Source organism: Pleurodeles waltl, chromosome 12 (genome assembly GCF_031143425.1).
Source record: "Pleurodeles waltl isolate 20211129_DDA chromosome 12, aPleWal1.hap1.20221129, whole genome shotgun sequence".
NCBI lineage: Eukaryota > Metazoa > Chordata > Amphibia > Caudata > Salamandridae > Pleurodeles > Pleurodeles waltl.
Genome location: NC_090451.1, coordinates 104718349 through 104733475, shown reverse-complemented (window position 1 = coordinate 104733475; position 15127 = coordinate 104718349). Strand labels below are relative to the sequence as shown.

At 46.0% G+C, this 15127-nt stretch overlaps 1 protein-coding gene across 1 annotated transcript in view; it reads left to right on the top strand.

The window, feature by feature from the left end:
* The window catches only part of LOC138267959 (uncharacterized), a 172012-nt gene that overhangs the window by 16184 nt on the left and 140701 nt on the right, over window positions 1-15127 (top strand). Inside the window, exon 2 of the mRNA XM_069217249.1 lies at window positions 5879-6102. Within this exon, the coding sequence (XP_069073350.1) occupies window positions 5891-6102 (212 nt within the window). The 5' untranslated portion in view covers window positions 5879-5890. The remainder of the gene's footprint in view (window positions 1-5878; window positions 6103-15127) is intronic.

Genomic DNA, 15127 nt, shown 5'->3' with positions numbered 1-15127 from the left:
GTCAAACTGGCGGATGGGGCGAAAACCCGGGCTAATGACGTTGGGCGCGGTACAAGCGCAGATGGGTGCAGACAGGCTTGCCTTTGGCACACCAGCGGCATGGCTGCGGCCACAATTAAGAAGGGAGGCAGGGGGTCCGGTCAGCTGGGAGGCAGGAGGGTCAAAAAAGCGCTTTTCTGGGGGAGACTGGGTGGGGCTGCGGGGGCAGCAGCAGCACGGGAACAAAAACAGGAGGGCGACGAGATAAGAGGGAGAAAAAAGAAGAGACAGAAAAAGAAACAGAAGTAAAAAACTGAAGTAAAGACTGAAGTAAAAGGCAGGAGTAAAGAGAAAGTGGGCATTTTCTTGCTTAACCATTCTGTGCCTCTGCCTGCCTGTGGAATCCACATCTGGGTCAGACTGACAGTTGGGATGTTTGTGAATTCCCTCTAGACAGTGACACAAAGGGAGCTGAGGTGTGTCCTGCATATCTTGATGAATCTTCATGGGCTAGAGTGGGTAGGGAGGAGCTGACACCTGAAATGGTTGTGCATGTCCTGACACAATTCAGTCTCCACCCCATAGGGTGTCTCTGGGGCCAGGCCTGGGCAGGATCTCGTGAACAACAGAAACTTTCCTTTGAGGTTTGCCTACTTCAAAGGCAGAAATGAGTATGCGTAGTGGACCCAAAACCCCAGATGTTTAGAACACTTCTGGATCAAGAGGAACCTCTGCAAAGGAGAAGAGCTGAGGAGCTGGAGAAGTACTGCCCCTTTGCTGTGTGTGCTTTGCTGGGCTGGCCAGCAGTTGCTGCTTCTGCCTTAAGGGGGATAAAGACTGGAATTTGCTGTGAGTCCTGCTTGTGAAGATTCTCCATTGGCTTGGAGTGAGCTTGCCTCCTGTAAAGAAGTTTCAGGGACATCAAAGACTTCATCTGCAACTGCCTGGGCTCTTCTGCTGAGAGTCCTGACTTGCTACGTGGTGCCTAATCCAGTCCCTGGGCCCTTAGAAGTTGAAGCTGGTGCCCTGAAGAAGCATCAGAAAAATCGATGCACCTCCTGTCCCGTGGCTGAAAATTCGACGCAGCACCTGTCTTGCGGCTGGAGAATTGATGCAGCGCCTGTTCTCAATGCAGACCCTTTGAACAGCATGTTGGAATTTTACTCACAATAACCCTGGGCATCAGAATCTACACCGCACAGACCTGAGGCTGCTTGTCTTGAAATCGATGCATCGCTTCCCTGCGTGGAAAGAATCGACGCATTGGTTACCAGGCAGAAAAAGAGTTGACGCACAGCCTCACTTGCAAGTAAGGAATCAATGCATCGGTTGCTTTTCTGACGCACACTCACTCTTGCGGCTTTATTTTTGACACATACCAGGTACTTTGTACTAAACCAACGCATCCATTGATTTCTATGGTTTAAGACTCTTTTTACTTTAAGAATTCATATCTTGGCTTGTGTATGTTTTGAAACTGGTGTTGAGTCCTTTTGTGGTGTTTTCACTGTGTTACTTTATGTGTTGGTACAAATACTTTACACATTGCCTCTGAGATAAGCCTGACTGCTTGTGCCAAGCTACCAACGGGGTGAGCAGGGGTTATCTGAGCTGTGTATCTCCCTTACCGTGACTAGAGTTAGGGTCGCTACTTGGACGGGGTGTAAACTGACTTCCAACAAGAGACCCCATTTCTAACGCTGGGGATATCTGGTCGTGCCAGAACGGGACAAAGTCACAAGTTAAGGTCGACCACAATGAAGTGCAGGCCAGCTACAGGCACCCAGTTAGGCTTGCTGAACAAAGTACCTGTAATCCTGGTTGCGGAGTATTGCGTGGTTCTGAGTCAAAGATGCATTGGTTCCGAGATACGGCGAAGCTGAGGTGCGAAGTCCTGCTGCATTGTCATCGAGGATCCCGTCATTGGGGCTTGTGATGCGCACGGTAGTGTCGGGAATGTGTGTCGCAGCTGAGGCAATGCGTCAGTTCCGATGAGCGGTGAAGCTGCGATGCGGAACTTTGGCATTGTTGTGGAGGCTGCCATCAACAAGGAATGTGAGGAACTGCTCCATGGAAGAGTCCCGAAGTAGTGGTTCTGAATGCTATGCGTCAAACCTGAGATGCGACGATGCAAGTCTCCTGGGCTGGGTCCAGTCCACCCAGCAGTGGCGATGCATCAGTTCTGCTCGAGGATTGCGCCGCTCAGCCAAGGAGATGCATTGGTTCTGCCCTGGGATGTGCCGCTCAGCACTTTGGCCCACTTCCAAGGGTCCAGGACTGGGGTGGTGCCATTTGGCAGGGTAGACTCACAGATGGCAGAGTCCAGGTACAGAAGCATGGTGGTTAGAAGTCTTTTATGTCCCTGAGACATCTGATTAGGAGGCCAGCAAACTAGCCCTTGGTGTCACTCTGGGTTCTGGGTTGGAGAAATGGAGGTCTACTCCTTCTCACTCCCAGGCAAGAGAGCAGCAGGTCAGCATAGAAAAGCAGGAGTCCAGCAGAATGGCAGTCCTTCAACAGCTCAGCAGTCCTTCTTCTTGGCAGAGTATCCACAGGTCCAAAAGTGTACTGAAGTGGTGGTGTATGAGGTCCAGTATTTATACCTTGATGCCCTGCCTCTGGAAGGTGGGAGGAATGGCTCTGAAGTGCATGTTTTGCGCTGCCTTCCCTGGCTGCAAGCTGGCTGAAGTTAAAATGCAGGGTTGTTAAGCCTTGTGTATGGACAGGACTTTCTATTCAGGTGTAAGGCTGCATCCAGCTCCTCTCTCCCTTCCTGCCCAAGGTACCCATTAAGTCACACCTGAGCTCCCACTGTGTATGTCTAGGAGGAATAGACAAAGCCCAACTGCCAAATACACCCAGTCATGTGACCAGAGACAAGTGGCAGGCACCAAGTGACTAAGGCAACAAAATGGCTACTTTCTATAGGTGGCATTTTCAGAATTGCAGTTCACTTCAGAGTAAGTTAGGATTTAAAATTGTGATTCCAGAGACCCCAAACTTGAAGGGGTTATCTCTTTCCATTTGGAAATTATACTTATAAAGTGTAATAAGGCAGCTCCAATATTAACCAATGGGAGAGATGGGCCTTGCAGTAATGAAAAACGATTTTAAGAGTTTTTCACTATCAGGACATGTAAAAGGTAAAAATACATGTCCACATTTTTAAATACACTACACACTGCCCTGTGGCTGTCTAGAACCCACCTTTGGGTGACACTTTTTTTAAAAAAATGGGAGGTTTGGGCCTAGCAAAAGGTTTACTTTGCCAGGTTGAATTGTCCGTTTTAAACTGTACACCCAGGCTCTGTAATGGCAGGCCTTAGGGATGTTTAAAGGGCTACTTATGTGGAAGGCACAATCAGTGCTGAAGGCGCACTAATAGCATTTAATTTACAGGCCCTGGGCACATGTAGTGCACGTTACTAGGGACTTACAAGTAAACTAGATATACCAATTGGGTATATACCAGTCCTAAGGCCAACACAAACAAGTTCAGCACAAAAAAGAGAAGGAGGAATGCAAAAGGTCTGGGGATGAACCTTCTGGAAAGGGCAATTTCCAACACTGTTGCACAGACGCATTGCTCCTTCCCCTCACTTTGGGTGGTGAGAAGAAGGCACTGTGTCTCTTCCAAAGCAAGGAAGCAGTCGTGGGATTTTTTGTTAGCTGTGTGTCTGGGCCCCAGCAATGAGCCAGATGTTGTTTGGATATTTGTGTTTTGATGTAAGAAAAATCCAAACAGTCTGACTCCTAGCTGGGACACAGACTAGTGTGTCTTTGTCCCAGAAAAGAGCTGGCTGCTATTTGGACTTTTTCCAAGCACCATCCTGCTACCTTCTGGAGCACAGATGTCTGTGGCCCAGAAAGGGACATGCTGCATACTGGATCCAAATAGGGTCTAACTCCTTGCTGGTGCACAAAAGAGTGTGTGTGTGTGTGTGCGCACGCACGCTAGGCCTGCTTCTTGCTGTGGAACATAATTGTGTCCTAAAACGGAATCAAATGCTGTGTGTATTTATTAAAAAATCCATACTGCATTTGGGTCTTTTTGTGGCAAAGACTCACCACTTCTTCTCACAGTGCTTCTTGTGCAGATATGAGCATTATCCGACTGGTCCGACAGCCAGATTATGACTGGAGCAAAAGCGCCACGTTCCGCCCGCTGGCACTGCCACATTTCCACCAGCCTGGTGGTGCCGACAGTCTTAATCCTCCAGGGCAGCGTTGCAAGGAGAGCTGCCCTGGGGATTATGACTCCTGTGTCCGTCAGCTTTTGCATGACGGTTCCACTGCCATGCGAAGGCTGGCGGAGAAGGGATGCTGTTCATAGGGGCCCCTCCACTGCCCATGCACTTGACATGGACAGTGCAGGGGCCCCAATGGACAACCCCATCCTACTTTTCACTGCCTGAATTACAGGCAGTGAAAAGCACGACGGGTGGTGTCGCACCAGACGCACCGCAACATTGCAGCCGGCTCGATTACGAGCCAGCGTCCTTGTTGTGGGAAGCTTCGCACTGGGCCAGCTGGTGGAAACGCTGTTTCCGCCTGCTGGCCCAGTGAGAAACTCATAATAGGGCCAACAGCAGAAGACTGGAGTGGCAGTCTTCCGACCTAATGAGTTTGGCGGACGGCCACTTCCGTCTGCCAAACTCATAATGAGGCCCTAAGTGTGTGCTACTCAGCAAAGAGCCAGATGCCAATTAATTTTTTTCTGGAGATACAAAAATTCAAAACAGCATCTAACTCCTAGCTTGAGAATATATTGAGTGACTTTCATATTTTAATAGGGTATAATGTTTAATACTTATTTAGAAAGGTGATCTTGTTTTATTAGGATATATCCCTAATTAATATATGTAACATTTCTCAGATCCTCATCTCTGTCTCCCGACCCTCCATGTTTATGGCCTGCACATCACGGGCTTCCAGATGTTGAAATGCTCATCCCTTACCACAAAGATATTAAAGATATTAAAACCTGTTTTTTCTCTAGCTTGTTCACACTGTATCTTCTTTTTTCATCCAACCATAGATTCAAAACACCAGGATATACTTCTAGAAGATTGTTGGCACTCCCTAAATATTCAGAATAAATGAAATAATAATATTGGCTATGCAGACAGTGCACAAGCCAAAATTACTCATTTGTTGATTCTCTCGTAGCAGCATCATTGGTGCATTAAAGGAGGGAAGGATTTAGGAATTCTTCTAATTTCATACTTAGAATCTGTTACTTTTAATTCATGTCACTCCATGCAGTAATGTAACCTAATGTACTAAATTGAAACAAGTTCAAAAGTAATTTAATAAACCTTTTTATACTGTTACATTTATTGTGTAGTATATATGCCCACATCTTTGACTATTCGGTTCATGTTTTTGCTCGTAGTGCCAAATCAGGCTTTCAGCAGGTCTCTGTCTTGGCTCTCCCTATGAATTTACTGTTTTGCCCACCTCTGCTTGTATGCATGTATATAGTAAGCAGTACGTCACTGTACAGGATCAAAGGCAAAAGTAGTCAGCAAGTGATGCAAAAGTAGACAGCAAGTGATAGGAGGGATTAGGAGTGTTCTGAGAGCATCAGTGAAGTGTTACTCTCTTGTGCTATGATGTACTTTGAAGAATTGTGTCTTTAGTTCTTTTCCTTAAAGACTTGTTGCTCTGACCCAAGTGAAGAAAGAACAATGCTGTAGAGGCACCCAGACATCTGCTGGGCACAGAATGACAGATGCTGGTGGTGTTGTGACACCATGTGAAAAGTCAACCTATGCGTTAGGTTCAGTGCACTGAAAGACCAGTTTGTTTTGTGACTTTTTATTTGGATGATTGTATTTTTCGCTTTGGGGATCCCATCTACCTTGTGAATTTCTCTTTTCACTCTTTTCTCTTTTAGACACCCCTGACCATGGGAACTCGGAAAGTGCAGGTGGCGGTGATTGGTGCAGGAGCAGCTGGACTATGTGCTGCACGACATATTCTGGCACAGCCAGATGTCTTTGCTGCCCCAATGGTTTTTGAGTCATCGGACCGGGTCGGTGGCACTTGGGTTTACAGTGAGAAGACTGGGACCAGTGATGGTGGCTTGCCGATCCACTCTAGTATGTACAGACATTTGAAGTAAGTGGCTCTATACCACCTTATTTCAGAACAGCGAATAAAGTAGCGATACTGTCAACACTACGTATGTAGTTTCATCTCCTGGTGTTTATTCCGAAGGTGAATTATACCTCCAAGATCAACCACTTAATTGTTAACAGTAGGTGGAAGAGAGGAGGGTGAACTGACAAGTTTCTTAGTAGAGCCAGACTGGGTACCTAAGCCAGCCCTGAGAAATGTTCCAACCAGACCATGTAGTGCAGAACCGGTGAACGAGTCAAGACCTTTCTAGTGCATTTCAGCAAGTTCTGCCAACCCCAAATATTATTATAAGGGAAAAATGAGTCCAAACTGTGTCTATTACAGCACAATCTTTTTAATCTAATAGCTAATCGCATTTCTGTCGGGATCCTGACAGTCCATCTAGCCATGAGCTTCAGGAGGTGGGGTGGAGTTGAGGTGCAGCACCCCCAAATAAATGCATACTTGGCATGGTAGTTGAGTCTGGGGGAGTCAGGTCTACTATGGCAATATTGTTTGTTCTTGTTGTTCTCATTTCGCTGTATGGTTTTAACTTGTTAATTTTTTGGGATCAGGAACACACACGCACACGCTGGTTTGCCAAAAAAAGTAGCACATCTGCACCCACAGAAGTATTTCTTGAATAAGTGCAAATTTACTACTTTTTCCACAAACATTGGAAATAGTGGGCTTGGAAAGCTGTGCCATTCTCAAGTTTCCAGGCATACTACTGGCGGTCAGACACTCAAAAGATGATGGCGCAAATTGTCTAACCACTGCCAGTCGCTTGGGGTAGCAATCCAACTAGGCCTTGCAAATTCTAATTACACCGGAATAATTTGTGTAATTTCACATTTTGCTTGTTATGCAAAACTTTCTAAATTATGCTGATAGGCCACTTTGTGTAATTAGGCGCAATTTGTGTGGAAAATTCACCATGAATGGCCCCATATGCTGTAAAAATTACCATTGAACACACGGGAACAAAAAAAAGCAAGTAGCTTTTGTTAGTGGTGCACTTGCTTAAATGCATCCTCACACCAAAAATTTATGCCAGGATGCATTTTATGCTAAAATATGGTGTGAAATGACGGCTTCACATTTCACATAATTATATGCAATTTTAATGTAAATTTGCCTAATTATGTTAAGCAATTTGCATACATTTCACACATCCCTAATTTCAACCAGTTTTTTTGTCCACCGTGCCACTCTAGACAGAGGCCCACCTAAGGCAAATCAGTATTGACCATGTTTCCCATGGGAACAGTCATCTCACTGCTACACCCCGTGGGCCATCACATTTTTTAGGTGGGAAATTTGAGCCACTCACCCACGAAACTCACTGTCTAAACAGTGCCCTGCATCTAGTCATAAAAGAGACATACACAAAGGTACACACCAGTGTACCAGGAAGGCCAACCCCATACTTTCTCCCATCTCTTTTATACCTAACCAACTTACTAGATCACTGCATCAAGCTATACATGGTAACCTCTGAAAACTAAAGAAGTATGAAAGTGGGAAAGGCAGAAAAAAAAAAACTTAAAAGAAATGGGAACTTTTTGAAGGAAGGTGGGACTGTATGTGCAAGAGGAAGTCAACAGGTGAGAAGAGTAAAACTGTTGCAGAGGAGAAATCAAGAAGTGAAATTCTGAATGTGGAGCTCTTTGTTGCGTTTGCACCCTATACCCTCTATGCTGCAGAGATGTTCGGTGTATTGTCTGCATAGCAAAGGTATGGAGGGGGAACCCTCCCAGTGACACTAGAGAACCTTCCAATATAAAGAAACACAGTTGTGCCTCAGTTTTTGATGCCATTCTATATCATAGGTTTAGTTTCCATGAACACCATTCCATAATGGGGTTTTGTACAGGAGTGTAAATCTCTTTTCAAAGCAATCAGTTATCAACATACAAAGGTTTTTGTACAACATCAGGAAGCATACAAGTTCAGCATATCCTCTCTAGTTAAATGTGTTACCTCCAAACTTTCTAAACAAGCATACCCATCCAAGGTCTAGTTGATATCATTGCGTGTGTATACATAACCTTTCTTCTTTTTTTGTTTTGTTTTTGGCACCATGAGCAGAGGCACATGGGGTCACCAGGGGTTGTGATACAGGGGAGATGATAATATGACGGCCAGCGTAAAGCAAAAAATATTGCTTCAGCCATCAAGGTAGGCAGCAAAAATCAGTGTTTTGATTCCATAAGGGTTGGAGTAAAAAGATGATGTGACTGGGTAAGATCAGACTAGAGGTGCAGTGTCACTTGTAAGGAAGGGCCCTTGCATTGCCTCAAAAGTGTGTATTTGCTACACAATAGAATTCAAGCATGACAGCAGGGCGGGTTTTCTACCAATGGCAAAGTATACACAATTTATCTGTGGCTCATGCAGTAGGCAACCATTGATGTTAATTTGACACTATGGCCCTCATTTCAACCTTGGCGGGCGGCAAGTTGAAACCGCCGGGCGGCCGCCAATGCAGCCAAGCTCCTGCGGGGCCTATTTGGAGATCCCAGCTGGGCCGGCGGGCAGAAACCTGGTTTCCGCCCGCCGACCCAGCGGGGATCTCAGCCGCAACACGGGAGCCGGATCCAAATGGAGCCGGCGGTGTTGCATCTGTGCGACGGGTGCAGTTGCACCCGTTGTGCTGTTCACTGTCTGCTATGCAGACAGTGAAAAGCTGCATGGGGCAGTGAAGGGGCCCCCAGGAGCCCCGCAACTCCCCTTTCCGCCAGCCTTTTCATGGCGGTTCAAACCGACATGAAAAGGCTGGCGGGAAGGGGACTCGTAATCCCCTGATGGCGGGAAACCTCCGGTCCCGGCGGTGCGACCGCGGCGCTTCCGCTGCAGTCGTAATTCCCCAGGAAGCACTGCTAGCCTGTTGGCGGTGCTTCCGTCAAAACAGCCCTGGCGGTCAAAGACCGCCAGGGTTGTTATGACCCCCTATGTCTGCAAGATTTGAAATAGCATGGAAATGACGATCTGGCGAGAGAGTGATCATTGCCGAAGTCAACTCTTCACATGTTCCCAATTCGCTGAAAGAGCTGAAAGCACCATAGGATGTAGATTAGGTCACAGTAAACAGAGGTTGTAGGGCAAGACTTTTACCTGTTTGAGTTTCCAAAGGGACCAGTAGCAATCATTGAGGATCTTCAGTGTAAGAATTTACAAGTAGCTGGGGTGTAGGCCTTCCCTAGGAGTAGCTGCCTGGAGTCTGGTAACTGTTAGGACCTTCGGTCATTTACTGTCCTGCTACTGCTAATGGCCATTCTTGATTAAGTTTCAGTGACAATGCTAGGATAGGTGGGCCTCCTGGGGTAACGTTATGTCTGAATGTTTCATGTATAAGTAATGTAAAATATCCTTGCCGTTAATATAGTGGGCTAAACCATTAACATCCATCCGCATTATTGTTAGTGTCTTAGACATTGCCAAGGGCAGTACTGGTTGAGTCTGTCTCCCAAGAGAACAGTGAAGGGTCAACATCTGCTACAGGAGGTGGTGATAGAGGAAAGGGGAGAGAGTGGAGGAAGTGAAGTACATGAATGCAGTTCGGTATAGAAGGGGAAAAACTAACCTTTGAAATGTGAGTCTCAAGCTCGGCCTGTGCTGGGCGGGACCGTGCCAGCCCCCTCCCATCTGTCATGCACAAGAAGCAGCGAGATGCAGCTGGGGCTAAAGATAGGCACTTGCAAGCAGGGATACCTGCTGGGCCCTAGGACAGTCGAATCAGCCCTTGAAGCATGTAGGGAAGCTAGTGTAAGGGCAGGGGTAGAATAGTTTTGGCCCAGGTCATTGCCTCGCATTACCGGCTATCGTGAGGGAGGTGTTGAAGGCGGGCCAATCATTGGGTGATGCTGGGGAAAGAGGATGTAAGTATGACTAAACCTGCAGGGCAGTAGTGCCATCATGAAAAACAGAAATGTGGCAACCCAGGTTTCTGCATAATGCAAGAATAAGGTGAGCTGAGGCAATTTACCCCAATTAACAAGTATAGTATACCATGATTCAGAGCAAATTGAAAGGATATAGTCAACCCTCTGCAGCATGTCCAATTCTCTTGTACAGCTGCTTCAATGGGGATTGTGACATGTTTCTGTCCCTTTCTTTGTGCAATGCCTTTACCACCTGATGCACAATGGCATGTTCTCATGGGGACACCACCCATTTTCTCATGTCGGGGCTGGTACCTGGAGGTCTTCTACAGGGGAAAAGAGTCTACCTGTTGGGTAGATTCAGCAATGTCCATGAGCACCATTCCAGCAGGAGCTCCTCCAGAGTATCAAAGAACAGTTCCAGTTTCCCTGGATATGAGAACTCCTTGGTATGTCCGCCCATGTTGACCATCATTCTTGCTGGTTCATGGAGTCCGTATTTGATGCCTCTATGTTCCATCTGAGAGTGGAGTGCTAGGAGCCTCCTTTGTCCAGGAGAACCTGATGCCATTGTTAATGAGAATTTCAGTTACTCTCTTAGCTGCCAGTATGATGGCCTTGGTGTGTTGATGTTGTAGCATGCAGGAATTATTGGATGCTGAGTGTTAGCGGTAGAAGCCAGGAATGACCAGACTGGGTGTGCTTTCTGAAATTCCAACATTTTCAGGATATGGAGATGGAGGAGTTCAGGGAGCATCCTCATCAGGTAGGCTATAATGTCAGACTTCTGTACACCCTCTGGGAACCCATAAAGATGAAAATTGTTCCTTCTTGCTCTGTCTTCGAGTTTGATGACTTTTTGTGCTGGAGTTCGATGTCGCACCCCCAATCCGGCATAAGTTCACGTTTAAATTCAACTGCATCTAGATGTTGATCAGCCTTGTTCAGTCGGGTGTGTATTGTTGACATATCCGGTTGGATGGATTTCACCTCGAAGATAAGGCTTGTAATTTTCTCAACCATGGTGCTTAGGGGCCTCAGGAGCTGCAGTGGGTCACCAGGATTGGTGGCTGGGCGCAGCCCTTAGAGGAACAGTGTGACACTCCTTGCAGTTAGGTCATATAGCTGTGCAGGTCCTGTTCGGTTTAACGATGGGGTGTAGGTTCCAAATGCAGGAGGATGAAGTCCCGGACATGGCAGTTGCACCTGTGAGGTGGGGGTGTCCAACTTCGAGAGGCTGCTCACATGGAAGACCACATCCCCTCACCCTCCAGCACGAAGCCAAGTTCGAGTTAGGCTGCTGTCACCTGTAGTGTTGGAGCTTGCTAATATAACTGTCCAGGGAGGGTCCTGGCATCGTATGGGATCTGCAGAAGAGATCCTAGTCCTGGGTATAGCACAGAACTACCAGGTAGAAGTCTGTACCCAGTGCATTGAGGGGGCAGTTTTGATCCTTCGAAGGCCCCAGTAGAGAAATGGTCTGTGGTGCCCCAAAAGTAGTCAGTGCCAGATAAGAAGTACAGTGTATGAAGTGCTTCCCCAAGACCAGGTTACAATGTTTGGGTCATCATAGGCTGAGGAGGAGTCTGCGGAGGGGACCATGTGCCAGCATGTCTCTTTACCCCAAGGGAGAGCCCAGATGCTGACCTTATTCACTCTCAGCTGCGGGAAGGACTAGGCCATAAACCCTTGGGCGTGGCCGATCAGAGGGAGCCACTGAGGAGCCAGGGGGTGGTGGTGCCCACATACTACCATCCAACTTCAGGACACCAGCTGACAACAAAAGGGCCTCCTGGGGCTGTAGCGTGAGTGCTTGATCCCTCACAGTGAGAGCAAGTCCAATAGGGAAATGGGGTGAGAAGGTCCCCTGGGGGGGTGGAGAGGCCTCAAGTATACATTCCAGCAAAGTCTCAGACGTAGGCCATTTCCTCATGTGCCGTAGGTCCGGATGAGGGAGAGGGCACTGAAGTAAGAGTGGCGGCCTAGCGCTGTACCTGAGACAGCAGAAGGTCTGGGCCGTGGTGGAGCTGTACGTCGCTGTCTATGCTGTGGTAGCTGAGCCAGCAGGCCTCACAGGGTATTGAGGCAGCAGAGCACTGGCGTCCAAGGAGGTGGATGAGGCCGCTGATGAATCTCTCTGTTGTCACTCAATAGACGGTGGGTGGCTTGACGAAGTGGTGCTGTGTGGCAGTGGGCATCAGTGTAGGACCTAAGCAGAAGATTCAGCCTCTTCTCCTGTTCCGATTTATGGGCCGACTCTCAGGCGGCGTCTCCCCTGGACAGGCGGTGGTCAGCTAGAGGCACCATGAAGCTCAATAGGGCTGTGGGCTCTTGTGCTAGCCAGACAGGAACGGAAAGCTGGCACAGCGGAGAAGCAAGATCAGGGTGCGGCCACCTTGACTTTGACCCTACATAATCTTTCTCTATGCAGATCTGGAATTACTTAGTTATTTTAAATAGAAAAAAGATATGGTATTTCATACATTCTTTTCAGCTATATTGAGTAATATTAACTACAACATAGAACAGGGGAAGTTCATCATCAATCTGCCTAAAATGCAGAGTGCAGTTTAAAAAAAATGGCACACAAAACCATGCTACCAGTGGAACAGTACCTAGGAAAACTAAGACTGATCATTAATTCCCCCTAGTAAGAGAGTGCATGCTGATAGTTGACAGGTTTTAGACTCTGCTAATAAGAAAATGCATTGGCAAAGCTAATACATCTTGTCTATGCAAGAGTGGTTTGGTTGGTCGGTGTATTTTAGCCATATTGTACAGCAGCGTGGCTGTTTGGCTACACGGTTGAATATTAGAAACATATTTGAAAAATAAGTGCACTGATGCTATCAGCACTGGCTGCCTCATAGCATTTTTTTTCTTGCGACAGGGCAAAGCAATGACAACAGGAGTGGGGAGGCCGAGATACTGCAAAAGGTAGGACACGGCCAGCTCTGACAATGTCATAGTGCTTTTTTTATGTTGTGAGGGTGAAGGGAGCAGGGAACAATGATGGGGGTGGGGTAAGGGAAGGGAGATGCGTAACAACAACAGAAGTGGATGTAAGTAACAACGATTGGATGGAGTGAAAACAACGACTGGAGGGCAAACAACAATTACGGGGGCTGTTCCAAACAGTGGGCAAGAAACAACAACTAAGGAAGAAAAAAGGAACAAAATAAAAGTACCTGAATCAGAGCACAAGCAGCGGAAGGACACTCATAAAAGCAGTTAATCTGTACCTGGTCTATGCTCTATCGAAGGGACAAACACGCAAAGAGAATGTGAAACCAACAAGTGCTCACTAATCAGAAGCAAGGAAAGAGTGATGATGAAGCCAACCAATGATAAGTAATGGAAGGCTCTAAGCCCTACTTTAAGTTAACAAAAGATCTTGCAAGCAACAACGCATGTGCTGTCTCAGGCGATATCCTAATAACCTCTCTCATAAACTTTGAAGAGCATTTTTAAATAGACAGCTTGAGAGTGATGGATGACTATTTTTGCAGTCGTTATTAACTACTGAAAATTCCTCAAGGTAGCATTTCACTTCATTAATATAGGAGACAGAGGCTTTTGTGAAGGATCCAAGTTGTATTTGCCTATGGCCCACTTCCTTTCGTATAGTCATAGAAGGTGTAAATAGATAACATAGAATGCACGCAAGTGGAATTTCCAGAGGTTAAGATTGATTTGGACTTTTATCTTCTTTCTTACTTCTACAATGTCAGCATCTCTCACTAGTACCCTGCTGCCTGAATGGACAGAGGAGAATGGCAAAAGCTTTCTAGTGTGAATGAAGGCTTCCGCCACCCATGCTCATCATTGTACTTTACCAAATTTCAGCAAGGTGAAGATACTGCTGTAGCACACAGCATGTGTGGAAAGATGTCACCAAGCAGTCGTTGTTTAGCCCTAAGGTTGGCCTAAGGTGATTGCAAGAGTAACAGAATTACTTAGCTGCTGCAGTTGTTATCCATTAAAACCCCTGTTGATGGTTCTCCATGAGCAAGCGAAGTACAAAGGATGAAACGTGGGCATTGTACTGGACATGTGATTATTGAAATGAATGGATGTTCCTTCTAACATTGAAGGTTAAACTTTCATGACCTGACTCATGATTAAGGACTTAACATGAGCAAAATTATATCCTAGAGACCACAACCACTACAGGAGCAGTGATTTTAAATACCAGTAAATTTGGATAACTATGCTTCCAAGCAGTTAGTGGTTTGTCTGGCTAACTTGCAAATACCTGCAGCTTCAGTTCGTCATAAGGACGCAGAATTATTTTCTGAAATTCTTCCAGAGTCACCCTCTGTGTTTGGAGCTGTAGAAACCCCACGGGCATTTAAAAAATATTTCGTAGCATTATGATGTTCAGGAAATGTAAAGAAATTGGCCTTTACAGCCCCAGCGTTCTATTTTTGTATTAAAGGCTCCACATTTTAAATGATCTCTGATTATCATTGTAAAACCCCCACATAGACTTGCAATGCAAGTGTATGAGAAAACATTTAAAAAATGACATAAAAGTAGACTCGCACATTCCCTTAAGCAGGATGATTCTTAGGGTACAATGTCAAATCCAGTTTCCTTTTTTTTTTTTTAAATCCGATATCTGGAAAGAAAACATTGCAGGTGTTATAGAAGTGGATAGCTTGTCAGGCCCTACAGTCTGCAGTGTTCTGGAGCTCATAACATCTGAATGGTGTCTCTTGGCTACTTTATCCCTTTAGCTGAGTGGAAGTGACGTTCTTTATTTCATCCTAGATTACCAAAAAGACTACTCATGATTTTAGTGTTTGTAGAAAGATCTCTGTCAATTGACTTAACATTTGTAATTCGCCTGGATTTTATATTTTTGGTCGAGTTTAATTCAAGGTTAAACTATCCCAGTTTGGCTCACTGAAACATATATTGATCTGCTTTGTGATGAAAAAAGAGACACTTGATATTCACCTTGCTGTTTCACATTAGTCGTAGGAGGTCATTTTGTCTGGTATACATGCTCTTGTTGATTTGTTTTAGTAGAAATAAGTGTGTGAATTGACTTTCTTTCATGTCAATATCTTGAGGCTAAAAGGTATGTTATCATCTGAGTTAATTAGATTCAATGCTTGCATTTCATCCACTGATGT